Source organism: Myotis daubentonii, chromosome X, assembly GCF_963259705.1.
Source record: "Myotis daubentonii chromosome X, mMyoDau2.1, whole genome shotgun sequence".
Taxonomy (NCBI): Eukaryota; Metazoa; Chordata; class Mammalia; order Chiroptera; family Vespertilionidae; genus Myotis; species Myotis daubentonii.
In genome coordinates, this window is record NC_081861.1 from 127,262,913 (window position 1) to 127,281,133 (window position 18,221).

Consider the following 18,221-nt stretch of genomic DNA (forward strand, 5'->3'; position numbering starts at 1 on the left):
CCATGATTTCTTTCTCTTCCCCTCCCCAATTCACCTGTTTCATAGCAGAGACTGGTACTGTCACCACTGTTTTCCCACAACTCATATCCCTGTAATTTCAAGAATTAATAGGAGAAGGAATAGGAAGAATCAGCCTTAAAGTTTAAATGACTAATTTTGTATCTGTAATAATCATGATATACATGGATTTCATTAATTTTGAAAAATGAGAATTTTCTCTTTACTTCTCTTTCAGGTCTTCATCAACATCAAAATGAGTTACAGCAGCTAAACTTAAAATCTGGTGATTTTTATAACTGCTTCTGCATTCAAATGGCTGCAATATGTTGTTAGGTTCAAGTATACAAAGGAAACATGGTCTCCCACTGATACGTTGTTGGAAAAAAGGTATTCTAAGAGCCTTTTCAGGTAATTATGCCTATTCTTCTTTACAATACTATGCTAAAACTTGAGAAGTGGACATCTACTTAATGTTAGTTACAGTGTGGAATCAGATGCCAAATAATAACTTTTTCACAATATGTTACATTAAAATCCATTGGTCTAAAAAATAAATTCAATAACCTTTTATTTGGAGTGAAATTTTAAGGGGAAAACTAATCATTTCATTCTTTCAACTAACTCATATTTTCCAGACACTGGAAACATAGCAGTGCATGGAGCAGACACCTGCCTTCACCAAGTCTCCAACAGCATATAGTTTCTTAAATGGACTGGTCTTACTTTTGGTTCAATTCTTTACAAAAGAAAAAGTACAGTATATTGGAAATGGTATCTGAACCACATATATATTGTGTGTTTAAATACAAAGGGAAAAACAGAATCACCTTTCGTATTGTCTTCAACAGGTATGCTAAATAATATCGTTCATATTGTTTAAAATTACATATAAAGCTTGTCCTGGTTTTTGTTCTGAAATGCCCCAGTTTCAATCCCAAGAGTCCAGGCCAATTTTCAGGTCACCTAGAATGACTGGTTCAGGAAAGTTTAAACACTAATTCTCAGAATAAAGAAAACAATTGTATTTAAAATTGTGTTTCAGATGAATCAGAGACTGTCCTGGCTGGGCTTTTATGTTTTAATACTACACAAACCTTAAAATATGTGTTCTGCCTACCCTAGTATAATTTATATGTATATTTTACAACTTTACATATATTTAACTACCACTTGAATCTTAATATTCCTTTTAGAACACACATTTTGTATAACTATTTATTATGTACTGGCCTTTTACACATTTTGAGTTCTCCATTTTCAACTCTAGCTTATTTGAATATGTAAATAGGGACAGCAAGTTCATAGGTAATCAACATTAATGTCTGCATTACATTTAAACATGCATGTTTCAAAATATCTTCCAGAACATGCAGTACAATAATCAATTTGCATTAATATCTAAAGAACACCCTAAATCCAACCAAAATCCCTTTAAAAAAAGTAAGGCATTCTAGAAATAGGTTAATCTTCATTGCCACTAATTACCAAAAGTAAGCAGAGTCTCACTCCTTAAAATTTTTTGTGTGGAGTAAAACACCGAGTTTAGTTTCCAAAGGCATTTTTGCTATATAAGATAACTAAACTTGCCATTTATTAAACACCCACAAAATGCCAGATTAACAGCAAGAACAACCCAATATTCACAGCAGTAAAATTTTTAAATATTATGGAATAATAATGAAAATTACCATATTCAAAATACATGTATATATATATGAAAATAGGCTGAAATAAAATAGGCAAAATGATAACAGGGGTTTTCTTTGGGTGGAAGAATTACAAGCAAGTTTCTTTTTTCATTAATTTAAATTTTTCTAAAAAACAGATTATCTTACTTTTATTATTTAACAGTAGAAAATAATTAGGGGAGTCTAGAATGGGCTGCATAACAAACCTTCATACTGATGCATACAATAAGCCAGGACCATAAACTACCTTTCAACATCTCAATGAACTTTAATTTCTTGGTGACGATTCTCTCAGTTAAGATTTTTTGAACAGTAAATGCTATTTCTTCAAATTTTAGATTGTGGGGAAGCAAAGTGTTGACACACAGTAGGCAAAAATTACAGGCTTAAAATAGACTGATGTTTTGGAAATGTCTCTAGAATTTCTTTTTTTCTTTGCATTTCTTCTCAAAAGTTATTTTACAAAATCTTATCTGAAGAGACTACTGATCTTCCCCCACCCCACCTCCTCCTGCTGACTTTCAGATGGAAATAGTAAGCGAAAGTAATATGTTTTGAAAACTATTCAGAAAACCAGTGATATGCAAAAATGTATATAAAAGATTGAAAAATGAGCAAACCCATAAGGAAACAAATAAATTTTCATTCATAGAATTTAGAGGAGATTCTTTCAGGTAAAATTATATTGTCAGAACTTGAATTTTAAAAGGAAGGGTTTTTTTTCTACTCTGTATTTAACATTTCGAGTCTGATTTTAAATGTTTCACATGTTGACATTTTTCTCTCAGCATGTGATTCAGATTTCACTGTATATGCAGCAGAAGAAAATTAACACCAAATACAAAGGGAAAAATACTGTGTACATCTATCATTTAGAACGAAGTTCTAATTCTAATTTATTTTGCCTAGTCTCTATTTCTCACTCATTTTATGAAGAATATTACTTTCTTTTTATTTTCCTCTTCACATTTTAAAAAATCCTCACCAGAGGATATTTTCCCATTGGTTTATTTTAAGAGAGAGTGGAAGGGAGAGGGAGAGACAGAGAAACATCTATGTGAGAGAGACACATTGATTGGTTGCCTCCCACATGCACCCAGGCCAAAAGCTGGGGATTAAGCCTGCAACTGAAGTAAGTGCCCTCGACTGGAATTGAACCAGGGACCCTTCAGTCCACAGGCCAATGTTCTATCTACTGAGTCAAACTGGCTAGGGCTCCTCTTCACATTTGTGAAATTTTGAAATAATTCTGATTTTACTCTCCAATAATGTATAGAATTATGTTTGTAGATGGCACAGGCAATTACATGGTTTGTTCAAGGTGAAATAATCATGAAGCAAGAGGGCTAAGCCTAAAGTCTCTTAATACTCTGTCCCCACCCTCTTTCCCTTGCTCCAAGTGTTCTAAGTTTTACCAAAGTTTCACCCTGTAAACCATACTTTTGTGCCCATTTCTTAACTGGTGACAATCTAATTAATCACTTTTGTGTTTGAAGTGGAAAATATAAAAATGGTACAGTAGGAATACTTTCAGGTGAAGCTAATACCCATTAGGGTAGGCATCTTGGCAATTATTTCAATGCTGACAAGAAATGCGTGGGTACCTGTCTTCTTTTTCTGATTTAGTTGCTGACAGTGCTTTAAATGAAGCTTCAGTTCTTTGGTAGATTCTTTCCTTTAAAGATTTTAAAACCAGTTTACATTTTTTTCTCAAATGCATTATTATACACAATTTTATATGGGGAGGAAGGTGTTAGGGGGATCACTTTAAAAAACTTCAAATATAACTATCTAAACCCATCACAACTGGAAATAAGTAAAACAAAGGAGATTAAATAAATTCCTCCAAACAGACCTTGTTAAAAGGAATTTACATTCTCTTTTCCCTTTAACACTAGCATTACTTTAGATCTAAGTAGCCAATATTAAGAAGCATTTTCCACTTATTTCATAGTACCACCCCTCTGAGTTAAGATTGGAAAAAGGCTATTTGTGACAGTTTATTTTTAGATATTGATCATCTCATCTTGCTGCAAAGGGAATAAAATAATTAAAGCTGAGTGAAGAATAATTTGAAGTACAACATATTTCAAAGCATAACTATCATCATAACTGTTCAGATGAGATTTCTTGAAAGCCTGGTAATAAATGCATGGCCTAGATATCTACACTTTGCTAATTCAAATTGGCCTCTTTTACTGACAACTTAAGTTTAATTCCCATCTTCAGATACTACATATAATTCAGATAATTCAGTGATTATTGTGTGTGTCATGGCTGAATGAGACAATCAGATGGGCATTGACTGTCAACTACACAATTTATTTTAAAATACAGTATTTGTCTATGCTGTGCTGTTTTATCAAAGTAGCATTTCTTCAATATACATAGCACTCATTTTTTTGTTTTTTTTTCTGATAACTCAAATTCATTTTAGAAAGTTTGGAAAATACAAAACAGAGTCTAAATAAAAGAAAATCACCCAAAGTTTCATTATCAAGAAAGAAAAAAAAATATATTTCATTATTATCAATCATCATCATTCCTATATATTTTTTCATTTCAAAAATTTAATAGACTTTATTTTTTAGAGAACTTTAGTTTCACATCAAAATTGATACAGTATGAGATTTCCTGTATACCCCTTGTCCCTCACACATGCATATCCTCTTTCCTACTGATTGGAAGCAATAGACCATAGAGCCCAGAAAAACTTGGTACCAAAGATAGGACACCATATAACAATAGAAAAATAACAGATTATTTGAGAGATGATTTACAGACATTAATATATCATGCCTATATTTAAGTTTCCTCTAAAAGATATGCTTTGTTAGCATTATATATTTGCATAGTGTTTCAGATGTTTTGTTCACTTCAAGCTAGCATTGGAAAGTGCTTATGAAGATCAAAACTCTCATTTTAACTAATGAACAAACTGAGATGTAAAGTAGTGGGTATCTCTAGATATCTCTGAGGTTCCTTACATGAATACCAGAGTTAGAACTGTAGTTTTTACATTGGAGATGAAATAGAAATGAATAAACAATTCAAGCATTTAATTCCAAATATTTCTTGGAAGAGTACAAACAACTTGTGCCAGCCACAGGGGATAATTGGAATTCAGGTCAATTTATATTAACAAGTTTGTATTGAGAATCTACTGTATATGAAAATGAGCAAGACATTGTTGCTATTTTCAAGGAGTTCATAATCTAAGAGAAGTCAGATAATTATTATTCACAGCAGAATATAACTTCCATAGATGAGAGGTGAAATGCTATGTAAAGTAAGTTAAGCGATTTCTGCCTCTAACCAAAGAATTATAGCTAATAAGACAAGAAAAGGGACAAAATAGAATCATAAAAATAATGGAGAAGTACAGGGAAAAAAGAAAAAAAAAACAAGAACATATGGGAAACAGAAGACAAAGAAAAAGGTGGTGTATTTAATTTATTCCCAATCATGTCAATAGTTACAGTAAATACAAATGGTCCAAGTAGGGGGAAGGTACAAACAGTTGTGTAAAAGTTTCATGCATGAGATGGCATTTCCTAGAGGCCTTTAAAGATGGAACATAATTTTAACAGGAAGAGATAAAAATACACACACACTGGGCATGTTCTGAGGAGGCCCTACAACATAAAATGATGAAAATGCAAAATCTATTTTATGAACAGTAAGTCATTGACATGAACTAGTGCACAACTGAGATACATGAAGTACTAAACAATAAAACTGAAATTATGTTAGGACCATAATTGGAGCCCAAGAGAGAAGTTTGCAATCAAATTGGACATTAGTGGAAAATTGCTGAAAGTGACAAAATTGGAGTTGGGTTTTGAATAGTATGAAAGTGATCGATGTTATAGATTAAATCAGGATGTAATGAAGATACACTTTGTTAAGAGAAACTCCATCTAATATCTCTTTAAGGTACAACAAGAAAGACCTAGTTAAAGTAGATGAATTAATATACTAAGTCAGGTAGAAGTTGGGATAGAGTGAGCAAGACAAGAACCAAGAACACTCATGTATAGAGGTTTTTATTTGAAGCATTTTAAAGGTGACACGTGAAACAGGACATGTGATGGAAAAATGAGAATGAAATAGAAGGAACTGTGATAAATATTATGAGCTACTAGACTTTTAAAAAAAAACAGGAATAGCTAATGTTAGAGCAAAATGAACGAAGAATGTCAAGGCATCCTCTTCACAACAGAGTATATAGTGGGTGGAGGGTACAGAGGTCCTTCTACATCCTGAGTATATTTAGTGTATTTTAATTAGTTGGAGTAATTTAATGCTTTGTCAAGAAGGAATGTACTTAAAAGTTCAACCTCTAAAATCATCTATTTCTAATCTATATAATGGTTCCTGTCCTGTAAATAGCAAAATTTAAACCCATTATGCCTTGAAGATAAGGTTAAGCCAAATAGTGCAGCAGTTAAAAGGTCCTGTTGAGAGCACTCACAAACCTCTGTGGAAATATCAGAATGGCGTATGTTCTCCATGAAGTAGTTGCTTATATATGTTCATACATTCTGGAGATAAATAAAAACTGAATCACTTGTTGCTTGTATGGTAGGATTTTAAAATACCAAAATGGGTTATTCATATCTGACACAAACTGCACTTCCACCACTGCACGTTTCTCTACAGGAAATCTTAACTCACTGACAATCATTTCAGCTATTCATCTCAATGTAACTTCTGAAGGTGAGAGTGACAAAGGTCTGTTCTGGAATCTGTGAGTTTTAAATATAAAAAAAACTACATTTCTTATTTTTAAAAACTTTTTATTGATTTGATTGGGGTGACACTGGTTAATTACATTCCTGACTTCAGTCTATACATAAAAGTTAAAAGGTAAATTTTCCTCAAGATAATTTTGTTTAACCCCTCTTGATATGGGAAAACATTAGATATATATGAATTAAGTGAAAATGAATACACCTGAGTACTCTCCTTCAAGGTTTTCGAGAAATATGATCATAGTTGCCATTTATTATTTCTTTCCTATTTTTAAATTTATCTATATTGTTGAAAGTTATTACAGATGTCCCTTTTCTTTTCCCTATTGACCCCCTCCATTCTGCACCCATCACATCCCTAGGCCTTCACCACACGACTGTGTCCATGGAATATGCATATATTCATATGAGTTCTTTGGTTATCATAGTTGCCACTTCAACTTCAATTTGCACTCTTGGTTTATAACGTAACAAAGACTTGGCCAATTATTCAAAAGTAAACCTAAAACTGGCCAATCAGATTCAGATGTTTGGAAGAGACATGAGGAAAACACCCACTTTCTGTCATAATTATGCTTGGAAATGAATTTATTTTGGAAGTTTGACTTAAAATGGATTGCATTCTCATAAAACTGATAAGTATGAGATTCTCAGGTATGAAATGTTGAAAAAATAAACATTTTTACTGTTGACACTATTATAGATGTCCCCATTTCCTTCCTCTTTGCCCACCTCCATCTAGTCCTCATCCCCCTTCCTCTGAACTTCACCCCACTGTTGTCTGTGTACATGGCTGTACATAAATGTTCTTTGGCTCTCCTATTTAATTCCATGGTATTTCAATTATCTTGGGTCTCATCTATATATATATAAAAGCCTAAGCAACTGGCCGACCTGTAGCTATGATGCTCAATGACCACCAGGGGGCAGACACTCAATGCAGGAGCTGTCCCCCTGGTGGTCAGTGCACTCTCACAGCGGGAGTGCCCCTCAGCTGACTGGGCACCAGAGGCTGGGCTCATGGCTGGTGAGTGCAGCTGCAGCGGAGTGCGCCTCTCCCGCCTCGCCTCTGTGGCAACGCTACCAGTGGCAGGCTCAGTGTGCCAGATTGAGTGGGAGCGGTACAGTGCCAAGCCCGTGCTCAGGCTCCTCCCCAGCTGTGCACTGGGCCTCTAGTGTATAAATAAAAAGCTGTAATAACACATATAATACAGTTACCACAGATCTTGTTATGTAGTAGATAAGTGCTAATATTATATTATTATGAGTGTTTGTATATAGAATGCTGAGCACATATCCAATATTAAGAGACTATGAACAATTATTATCCTAATACTGTGTAATAAGTACCCTTAAATCAGAGGGAATGTCTTTCACAGTAAAATGGAAGAAACTAATAATCTGTTATCCACATTGCAAATCTCTGGTCAATTTTAATGCCTTTAGAAGAAATAGAGCTTTAAAAGGCAGATTTCTGAAGAAATTTCACTAATTATAGAGAACTATAAGGAAAATTACGTATAGGTTATATTACTGCTCTTTTACCCCTGTGCACTAGAATAATGTATGAAGACCAGAGTCACTTAGAACACTAGTGAACGTGCAAGTCCCTGGGACCTCCCATAGTACTTTGAGTTGCTTTCCAAAGAATCTGAATTTCTAACAAGTTTCCTTATGATGAGAATGCTGCTGGGTAGCAGACCATACTGGACTAGCACTTCCCTAGAACTGAGGTCAGCAAACTAAGGGCCATGGACCAAATGCATCATTTTGCCTATTTTTGTGAAATAAGTTTTAAGGGCACATAGCCACGCCCATTCATTTACTTACACTTACACACACACCTGCTTCTGCATTACATCAGCAGAGCTGAGTGGTTGCATCAGACAAGGTAGCCTACACCTTATAGTCTACAAAGCCATAAATACTTACTCTGGCCTTTTACAGAAAAGTATTGCTGAACTTGATCTAAAATGTCACTCTTTTTCCTATTACATAGTTGAGATTTTTGAAATTCAGAAAGGAAATTTGATACAAAGTATGAAGACATGCAGTGAGACTGTTAGGGTACTTCAAAGCTCATAAAATGTTCACCATCTTCATGCATGTCTCACAGCAATGAGTTGTCGACCTTCTCACTGCCATAATATAATCGTGATTAATGTCTGATGTATTCCAGAACTAAAAGTCACAAAGTTACTATCCTTTTTGTAATGAATGACATCTTAAAACCTGCAGTTTCAGAGAAATGGTACAATAAAGTTTATACAATACAACATAAAATATACTGAAGCATTTAAATCTATATTAATAAAATTTCTTATTTGTTAGAGAAAATACAGGCGATAAGAGAAACTCTTAATTATCCCTGGTAATAAAGAATAGGGAGTAAAAGGATAAATTAATTCACAAATTTCCCCAATAATCTTTGTATTTTTGTATTTCATCATTTGCTTTCCCTGTTTCTGCATCATTGGATAGGTTAACAAATAGATAGCATTCCGACAGCAGCAAGAGGCTAACAGTGGCCTAACATAGAGTGGTGGCTGCAGGCGTAAGACCTCTCAAGTGTGTTTTTGTTTTTAGATTTAAATACATTTTTGTAGGATATATAGTAGCCAATTTATCTCTCTACCATTTCTCCATATCTGATGCCAGGCTTGGTTCGCATATTTTTTATATTAGCTATTGCACTTCTGAAGGCATTTGATTTGCAGATACCTGACATAGATAATATCCAAAGTAAAAAATCAGGTCATGTAAGTAGATCATGTGTTAAAGGCTATTGTGTACATTTGTTTGTATGCTTGCCTATATAAGTGAAACTAATAAGGAAATAATGGTGTCCCAGAGCAAAAGCCTCAGATTGTTATTCAAATGGGACAATTTCATTTTCTGAAAGTCAATATAGTCAACCCCATGAAAAAGTGTAAAACTAATAAGAGACGGTCATATTATAATGGTGCCTCTAGAGGTTCAGTTTAATTTCACATCTTCCAGTAAATAAAATCCTTGTTTATTGGGCTATATGAATAATTTCCCAATGAATAATTACATATTTGGTTTCTTTAGAATCATTTGTTTTTGAATGAGAAACTCCTAAACCCATAGCTTAACTCTTGGTAAACAGGAATACTTCACACTGATAGAATATTAAAGAGCTAGTAAATTAACAGAAGGAAAGTTTGTCAGCTAATACCTGCTGCACAATTGTTGTCAGTTCCAAGCAGAGCTGTATGACATTATTCCTTGTGACTGAATAGTCTGTGACAGCAGCAAATGGTGACCTATAAAGAACAAAGAAAAACTGTGATTCCAAAAATTCCAAGAAAGACTCCAAAAATTATAATAGCCTAAAATAAGATTTTGAATAATGTGAAATAAATTGTTCATAATGATAAAACTATTTAGGACATTGTTAAGAAAAAAACTGAGGGAAATGCTTTGAAGAAAATTAAAGTCAAGTAATATAATATTTGTTTTCCATAAAATTTCTCACTTTTTTTAGTTCCTAATATTTAGAAGTTCTTTGGTACTTCTTACAAGGTCTCTTTATTACATCTAAAACAAATCAACAAAAAAGGAATACATTAGGCAAAGCAACATTTAGTTTACTTTGAAATGAAGAAAGATTTTGAGTACAATATATCTTTGAGATATTCACAATTAAGAGTTAGCAATGATAGCTAATACTTACCAAGGACTTACTATGTGCCAATTACTGTTCCAAATGCTTTACATGCACTAAATTATTTTCAAAACAATTTTATAATATAGGCACTATTATTATTCTTATTTCATCTTGGATACATTTTGGTAGTTTGTGTTTTTCAAGGATGTGGTCTACTTCATCTAAATGTTAACTTTTGCATGAAAAGTTACTTGTACTATTCCTTTATTATCCTTTTAATTTTTATTGACTTCTCTATTGTGTTTCTGTTTTTAGTTTCATTGATTTCTGCTCCTTTATCATTATTATTTGCTCCTGTCCTATTGCTTTGGGATTATTGTGCTGTTATTTTACTATTTTCTTTAATTTTACTTTATTGTAAGAAAATTTAACATGAGATCTACCCTCTTAACAACATTTAAGTGTACATGATAGTATTGTTAACTATGAATATACTGCTGTACAACAGATCTCTGGAACATATTCATCTTGCTTAACTGAAACTTTATGTCAGTTGATTGACAAATATTTTTTTCTATATTCTTGAGATGGGAGCTTAGATAATTGATTTGAGATTTTTTTTCTGATATAAGAATTTGATGCTATAAATTTCCCTTTCAGTATTGTTTTAGCTGTGTGCCACAAAACTTATTTGTTCTAATTTCACTGTATTTCTTCTTCTTTCCCTTCTACCTCTTTTATCCATGTATTATTAAGAAGTGTGTTGTTTAATTTCTACTTAAATTCCATTATGGTTAAAGAATACATTCTAATTTCAGTTCTTTTAAATGTATTAAGGTTTATTTTATGATGCAGGTCTATATTAGTGAATGTTCTATAGGCACTTGAAAAGAATTTGTATTCTGCTGTTTTTGGACAAAGTGCTCTAAAAATGTCAATTATATCATGTTGCTTGATGGTATTATTTAGCACTTCTAATTCTTGCTGACTTTCTGTCTAGTAGTTTTATCATATTTTTTGAGAGAATGGAGAAGTAGCCAACTAAAATTGTGAATTTATCTATTCTAGTTCTGTAAGTTTTTATTCCATGTACTTAGAAGTTCTGTTGTTTGTTACATACATATTCAAAGCAATGTCTGTTTCTTCATTTTTGAGCTGTCTAGTATATGATCATCTATTACATTTTGGTGGTTTTTGTTCTTAATTTGATATCACTTGTAAGTAGTTGTTTTTAATTTGAATGTAATATTCATATAATACAGATTAACCCCCAACTTTTCATATCTGTCTGTTACAAGTATTTTCCCCAGTTTGTCATCTATCTTATATATTGTCATGTTTTTAAATTTTATGTAGTCAAAAGTCAAACTGTATATTTATTTTAACTTTAATCCACATTTTAAGTATTTAATAAGTCTTTCTACATCTAGAAATCATTTTGTTTACATTTTCTACAGTTTCTTATGGATTTATGTTTTCCACTTAAATAAATGATATACCTAAAATGATTTTAGTGATCTGTCAGTGTTCTATCATTATTTATTTTCCAAAAACTTAACTAAGAGCCACAGTACCATTTATTAAATTATGCTTTTTTTCCAGTGGTTTTAACATATTGTTTTCTAAATGATTCCATATACCACAGTCTATTATGGGCTCTCTTCCACTAATTTGTTTACTCCTATTCCAAAACTCAGTATATTTTTATATGTATATATTACTAAAACAGAAGAAGACATTATGAATTCAAATAAAGTCAATTATAAAAATATGTTATCAATCTATGATTTTAGTTCAAAAATTAGCCTACTTAGTTATAAGTAGGACCAGCTTTAAAAATTCCATCTTGATGGAAGTTTTCTAAACCTGAATTGTAGAGATGGTTGCAAGGATATATCCAAATTTTCTAAACTTCATTAAGTTGTACTTAAAACAAGTGAATTTTATAGAATGCAAATTAGGCCCCTATAAAACTATTTTTTAAAATGTAAAATATAAGCATTTCTAGGAAAAATCATTAATAAAAAAATGCTACCTAAAGACCATTTATTTTTGCTGCATTGAAGCATAAAAACTATCATTTCAATTAAGAATTCAAAGATGCTTCTGGCATTATTAAAAAGTTTGGATTGCTAGATTTGAAAATGTCAAAGTCTGCTAATAAAACCTAAAAACTTCATTCAAGAGTGATAAGATGAATCACAGCATGGATTTTCCCATAAATACTTGAGACTCTCACTTGTTCTTCAAAACATACCAAAAGAAAAATCCATTGATTACTGAATGCCTGTAGCAAACTGAATTCTAAAGCATGTTTTTCCACTTTCCTGATGACTCATATTTCAAATAAAATATGATTCTTGATCAAGATTAAGTGTCAAGAGAGCTGGGAGGGTGGACGATGTAAACATATACCAAGGAAAACACTAATATTTTGTAATGAATTCCTCTAAAGCTTTCATTTTAAAGACAAATCATTTGCAACCATACCAAGAACCATTCTTAGCCAGCAGATATTAATGTTTGATATGGTGATTGTGGCTATATTCATACATTAAAAAAGATGAAAGACTGGGTTGCAATCTCTGTGAGTTACCAAAGATGACCATTCAATCATGACTTCATGATCATCTATGAAATAAATAAGTGGACCTCTATAGAAGAACTGAGCATAATCAGCTCAAAAACAAAACAAAATCTAGAGAGGAATTTGTTCTACACTCTAAAGAAAACCCAAGATAGAGCTTAGGCTGCTTACGAAAAGAACACAGTGACTTTAAATTAAGGAAATAAAATTCCTGGTAAGAAAGCTTTTTGGTGCCAGAAAGTTTTAAAAATGATAAAATACTTGGCTTATCAATAAATGGCTGTTATGGGTAATAGGATGCTTATATGTGTTTCTAGTGCAAAGGTTTATGGTGCTGCAAGAAATTATTTTTTTGTATGCTTTAAAACAAAAGGACTGCATTTATGAAAACGTTACTAATGTTAAGAAATCCTAAACAAAATACAAGCTAATAAGGAAAGCTAAAATGTTGCAGTTAAAAGAATGTCTGGAAGGCCTTACTATTTCCCAGCACTGCTGATCCTGAAGGGCTGTCCATGAACAGTGGCAGTACTACATCACTGCTCATATTTGGAAAAAGAGGTGCCCGTAACAGCAGTGAGCACATGAGATGAAATAAGACCCAACAACAATGAGCTTCAATATCTAAGAAGATATTAGATCAACCATTTTCTTAGATAAGGCAAAAGATTTCACAGAAATCTTGTTTTCCTTTGGCACCTATTAAAAAAGAAACAACAGGCCCAAAATGGAGTCACTTGTGCTAAGTCCCATTCGAAAAAACCAACACTTAATGGCAGTTTCAGCCTCTCCCAGCAGTGGAATTTTAAACCAATCAGCCTGGATTTTTTCTGATCAGCACCAGTGAGGTGATCTTCCAGATAAGACCTCTGAAGTCCCTGGCTGCTATGGCAAGGTAACCTTGTCTGAAATAATCCTTTTATTTGTAAGTCCCCTCACGCTTGTGGCTATAAAAGCCTTCCAATTTGTACAACTCCCCTGAGCTCCTTTCTGCTTGCTAGATGGGATGCTACCCAATTCACAAACTCCAATTAGATCTTCAAATTTATTTAGTTGAATTTTGTAAATTAACACACCCTCTTTTTTAAATAAATGTATATTGATTTAATTTACCTATTAAAAGCAAAATTTATCAGACTGGAATTTTTTTATCCAGCAAAATATCAGGAGAAATGGACAAGTTCACAATCGTACTATGAAATTTTGATATAATTCCATCAGAAAGAGACTAGATCAAATAGAAAAAAGGGATATAGAAGCATTGAATTGTCACATTTGACCTAATATAGTTAGATCTAATATATAAAATCATGCTCCAAACATGCATCTATTCAAACACACAGACCATTTACCCAAAATTTAAAAGACCAAATCCTGAATCACAAAGGAATTTGAAAGAATCATAATCATAAGCAATAAAAAATAGTCAGACAAACTCAAGATGCTTGGAAATTCAAGATGCATTTCTAAATAACTCATGAGGGAAATTACAACATACTTGTTACTAAATGACTATAAAAATATATACATATTTGTGAGAGTACCTAAAGTTTTACTATTTAAAACAAAGGTAAAAATCCAGGAAACAATAGAATCAATAAAACCAAAATTGAGCTCCTCAAAAATGTAATGAAAACTAATCTCTGGCAAAACCCATCTGGAGAAGACACATAAAGACCACAGAAATGATACGCAGAATAAAAAGGGCTATAATTGTAGACCTGACCAATTTTTAAACACCCTAACTCTTATGCCTTAAACACTTTAAAGGTTTTCAGTGATATAAAAACATATCTCATGGATCCCTTCAAAATAGAATGGGCTTGAAAGAAATTTCATAATCAATAAGAATTAGGATTTATGCTAAAAATAAGAGGAAAAAACAAACTGTCACATACATAGCAAAATAAACTTCTATAAATAATACTTTTGAACATTTTTAGTGATGTTATTGTACACCGTGATACATGCAGTGATCTGTAAACCTCCAAGTACAGACTGATTTGGCACAGCCATATAAAACGGCAAGAAAGATAAAGTGTGAATAACAGCAGAATGTAGGTTAAAAATAGACAAGTAAACTACGCATTGAAAATAAATAGTAAAGCTACCACCTGTGATTCAACTTTGAGGCTTTTCCTCTGGGAAAGTCTGCTATTTCATTCAAGTCAATATTTAAAATGTGAGAAAAACTTTTCGTTAGACTTAGTTTTTTTTTCAAAGAAACGTTAAGGAGCTTGTTTTTGAAAATAAATCTTATTTGAATGGAAGTTCCACTGGAATTGGATTTTTTATGAATTATAAACATCTGTGCCGGGGTCCAACCCCAGCAGGTCCAGGGGTTCCCAAAGGCATAGACGGAGTCGGGGAAGAAGGAAGGACACGGAGACAGTGTTCAGTTGATCAGCAGCCTAGCCAGGATCTCCAGCCCGGATCTCCAGCCAAGTTCTGGTCTGGATCTCCAGCGAGGTTCTGCTTCGGATCTCCAGCGAGGTTCTGTAGCCATGTTCCCTCGCTAGGTTCTTCAGCCAGGTTCTGTCCAGGCTCTCCAGCCAGGTTCGGTGTCCAGGTTCCAGTCAGGTTCTCCTGCCAATCTCTGTAGTCAGGTTCAGTCCAGGATCCCTTGCCATGTTCTCCCGCTAGGCTCTGTCTCTAGGCTCTGAGGCCAGTCCCTCTCCAGGATCCTCCGGCATGCTCTCTCCAGCGAAGTTCTTCTGTCTCTAGGCTCCGTGTAGGTTCTGTCTTCTTGATTCTGTTCTAAGTTCTGAGTCTTTCTGTCTTCTTACAACTGTATTTATACCAGTTGATTCAATCCTATCAATCTCTATTCCAAAGGTTAGGGCGTTTCTTATCTCCATTCCAGGGAGAAAAGATTATGTAGTTTAAGCATGATTGTTCGTAGTTAAAGGGATTAATTACCCGCCTGGCACTTAGTTGAGGGGTTTTATTCCCTCCCTAACTTCAGGGGAAAATCCCTACCTGGGGATTCAACCTTTCTCGGAGAGGTGACTTTGGTTAAAATACAGCGCCAAGAAGGTGAGCAAACATATTAAGAACCGTATGCCATATATGCCAGGTCCCTTGAAACAGCAAGGATGGACCGGCTCCCGGCAAATTCCCCCTTTTTTATTTTTTAAAAGCAGGCATTAAAAAGAAAAACCTCAAATGCTCTCTTATATCCATTTTAAGAGTAGGATTGGCGCTTTCTGCTATTACCTGAGTCCTGATCTATCACCCCAGGGAGAGCTTGCCAATCCTGCAGTTTCCCGGGGTGGAAAGGCTGCAGTGGGGTTAAGGATAAGGCTCCTTGGGCCTACCTTCTCCCATGCCATTACATTTACCTTTCCTTCCTCAGAAAAGCATGGACATACTTTGCCGGGGTCCTGCCCCAGCGGGTCCAGGGGTTCCCCAAAGGTGTGGACGGAGTCGGCGAAGAAGGAATGACACGGAGACAGCGTTCAGTTGATCAGCAGCCTAGCCAGGATCTCTAGCCAGGATCTCCAGCCAAGTTCTGGTATGGATCTCCAGAGAGGTTCTGCTTAGGCTCTCCAGAGAGGTTCTGTCCAGGTACTCCAGTCAGGTTCAGTGTCCAGGTTCCAGTCAGGTTCTCCTGCCAATCTCTGTAGTCAGGTTCAGTCCAGGATCCCTTGCCATGTTCTCCCGCTAGGCTCTGTCTCTAGGCTCCGAGGCCAGTCCCTCTCCAGGATCCTCCAGCATGCTCTCTCCAGCAAAGTTCTTCTGTCTCTAGGCTCCGTGTAGATTCTGTCTTCTTGATTCTGTTCTAAGTTCTGAGTCTTTCTGTCTTGTTACAACTGTATTTATACCAGTTGATTTAATCCTATCAATCTCTATTACAAAGGTTAGGGCGTTTCTTATCTCCATTCCAGGGAGAAAAGATTATGTAGTTTAAGCATGATTGTTCGTAGTTAAAGGGATTAATTACCCGCCTGGCACTTAGTTGAGGGGTTTTATTCCCTCCCTAACTTCAGGGGAAAATCCCTACCTGGGGATTCAACCTTTCTCGGAGAGGTGACCTTGGTTAAAACACAGCTCCAAGAAGGTGAGCAAACATATTAAGAACAGTATGCCATATATGCCAGGTCCCTTGAAACAGCAAGGATGGACCGGCTCCCGGCAATACTTCTTGTATAAAACGTTCTGTCTGACTGGGAGTAACCTTAATTCCTCTGCTAGCAAGCACATATGTTAAAAGATCAATACAGAGTCTTTTTTCTTTAGACTCAGTATGGCACATCTTCTTAATCTAAAGATCAATACAGAGTCTTTTTTTTCTTTAGACTCAGTATGGCACATCTTCTTAATCTAAAGATCAATACAGAGTCTTCTTTCTTTGGACTCAGTATGGCACATCTTCTCAATCTAAGGATCAATACAGAGTCTTCTTTCTTTTGACTCAGTATGGCACATCTTCTCAATCTAAGTTCTGTACTATCCACCTTCTTACCCTACTTATCCTCTATAGGGGGGTCTGTAGCACCCTGGTGGAGTCCTATCCGTCCCGAGTGTGGGGTTCTCAATGGGGGGCGGGGGGGCTTATCTAGGGGAATCCTGTTCCAGGGGTTCCCAAAGGTGTGGACGGAGACGGTGAAGACTATCCACCATCTTCCTACGGTGGAGTCCTATCCATCCCGAGTGCGGGGCGCTTACCTAGGGGTCCCTGTTCGGGCGCCATATGCCGGGGTCCAACCCCAGCAGGTCCAGGGGTCCCCAAAGGTGTGGACGGAGTCGGCGAAGAAGGAAGGACACGGAGACAGTGTTCAGTTGATCAGCAGCCTAGCCAGGATCTCTAGCCAGGATCTCCAGCCAAGTTCTGGTCTGGATCTCCAGAGAGGTTCTGCTTAGGATCTCCAGCCAGGTTCTGTACAGGTTCTCCAGCCAGGTTCTGTAGCCATGTTCCCTGGCTAGGCTCTCCAGCCAGGCTCTGTCCAGGCTCTCCAGCCAGGTTCTGTCCAGGATCTTTTGCCAATTGTTCCTAGCATCCCACCTCTTAAGCCTTAAACATTCAATTTTTTCAATATCAAAAGATATCTCATTGATGCCTTCAAAGTAGAATGAGAAATAAACTTTCAATAAATAAAATTCTGTGTAGCAATTTGAATTATGAAGGACCAAAATAGAAAAATGGTATTTTTTAGAATTTGAAGAGAAATACTAAAGTGCAAATAAATGCATATATATGCTTCATTACTAAGGATCACTTCCTCAAAATCCTTAAGAATTAGTCAGCTTTCAAAAGGAGATGCAGCAGGATGTAGGGGGTAAGAGATCAACCAAAGGACTTGTATGCATGCATATAAGCATAACCAATGGACATAAGACACTGGGGGATAGGGGAGGCTAGGGGACTGTCTAGGGCGGGGGGAAAAAATGGACACATATGTAATACCCTTTGTAATACTTTAAGCAATAAAAAAGAAAATAAATAAAAATAAATAAATAAAAACTATTCAAAAAAAAAGAAAATGAAGAAGAAATAAGAAGGGCTTTGGTATCAAATAAAAATAGATTTAAATTATAATTTTCATACTAGATGAATGACT

General features: G+C 34.9%; 1 protein-coding gene across 5 annotated transcripts in view; it reads right to left on the reverse strand.

Moving 5' to 3' along the window:
• Positions 1 to 18,221, reverse strand: part of CNKSR2 (connector enhancer of kinase suppressor of Ras 2) — a 253,732-nt gene that overhangs the window by 174,409 nt on the left and 61,102 nt on the right. For all 5 annotated transcript variants that reach the window (XM_059680455.1, XM_059680457.1, XM_059680456.1 and 2 more), the window contains exon 4: positions 9,642 to 9,729. In XM_059680455.1, the coding sequence (XP_059536438.1) occupies positions 9,642 to 9,729 (88 nt within the window). The remainder of the gene's footprint in view (positions 1 to 9,641; positions 9,730 to 18,221) is intronic.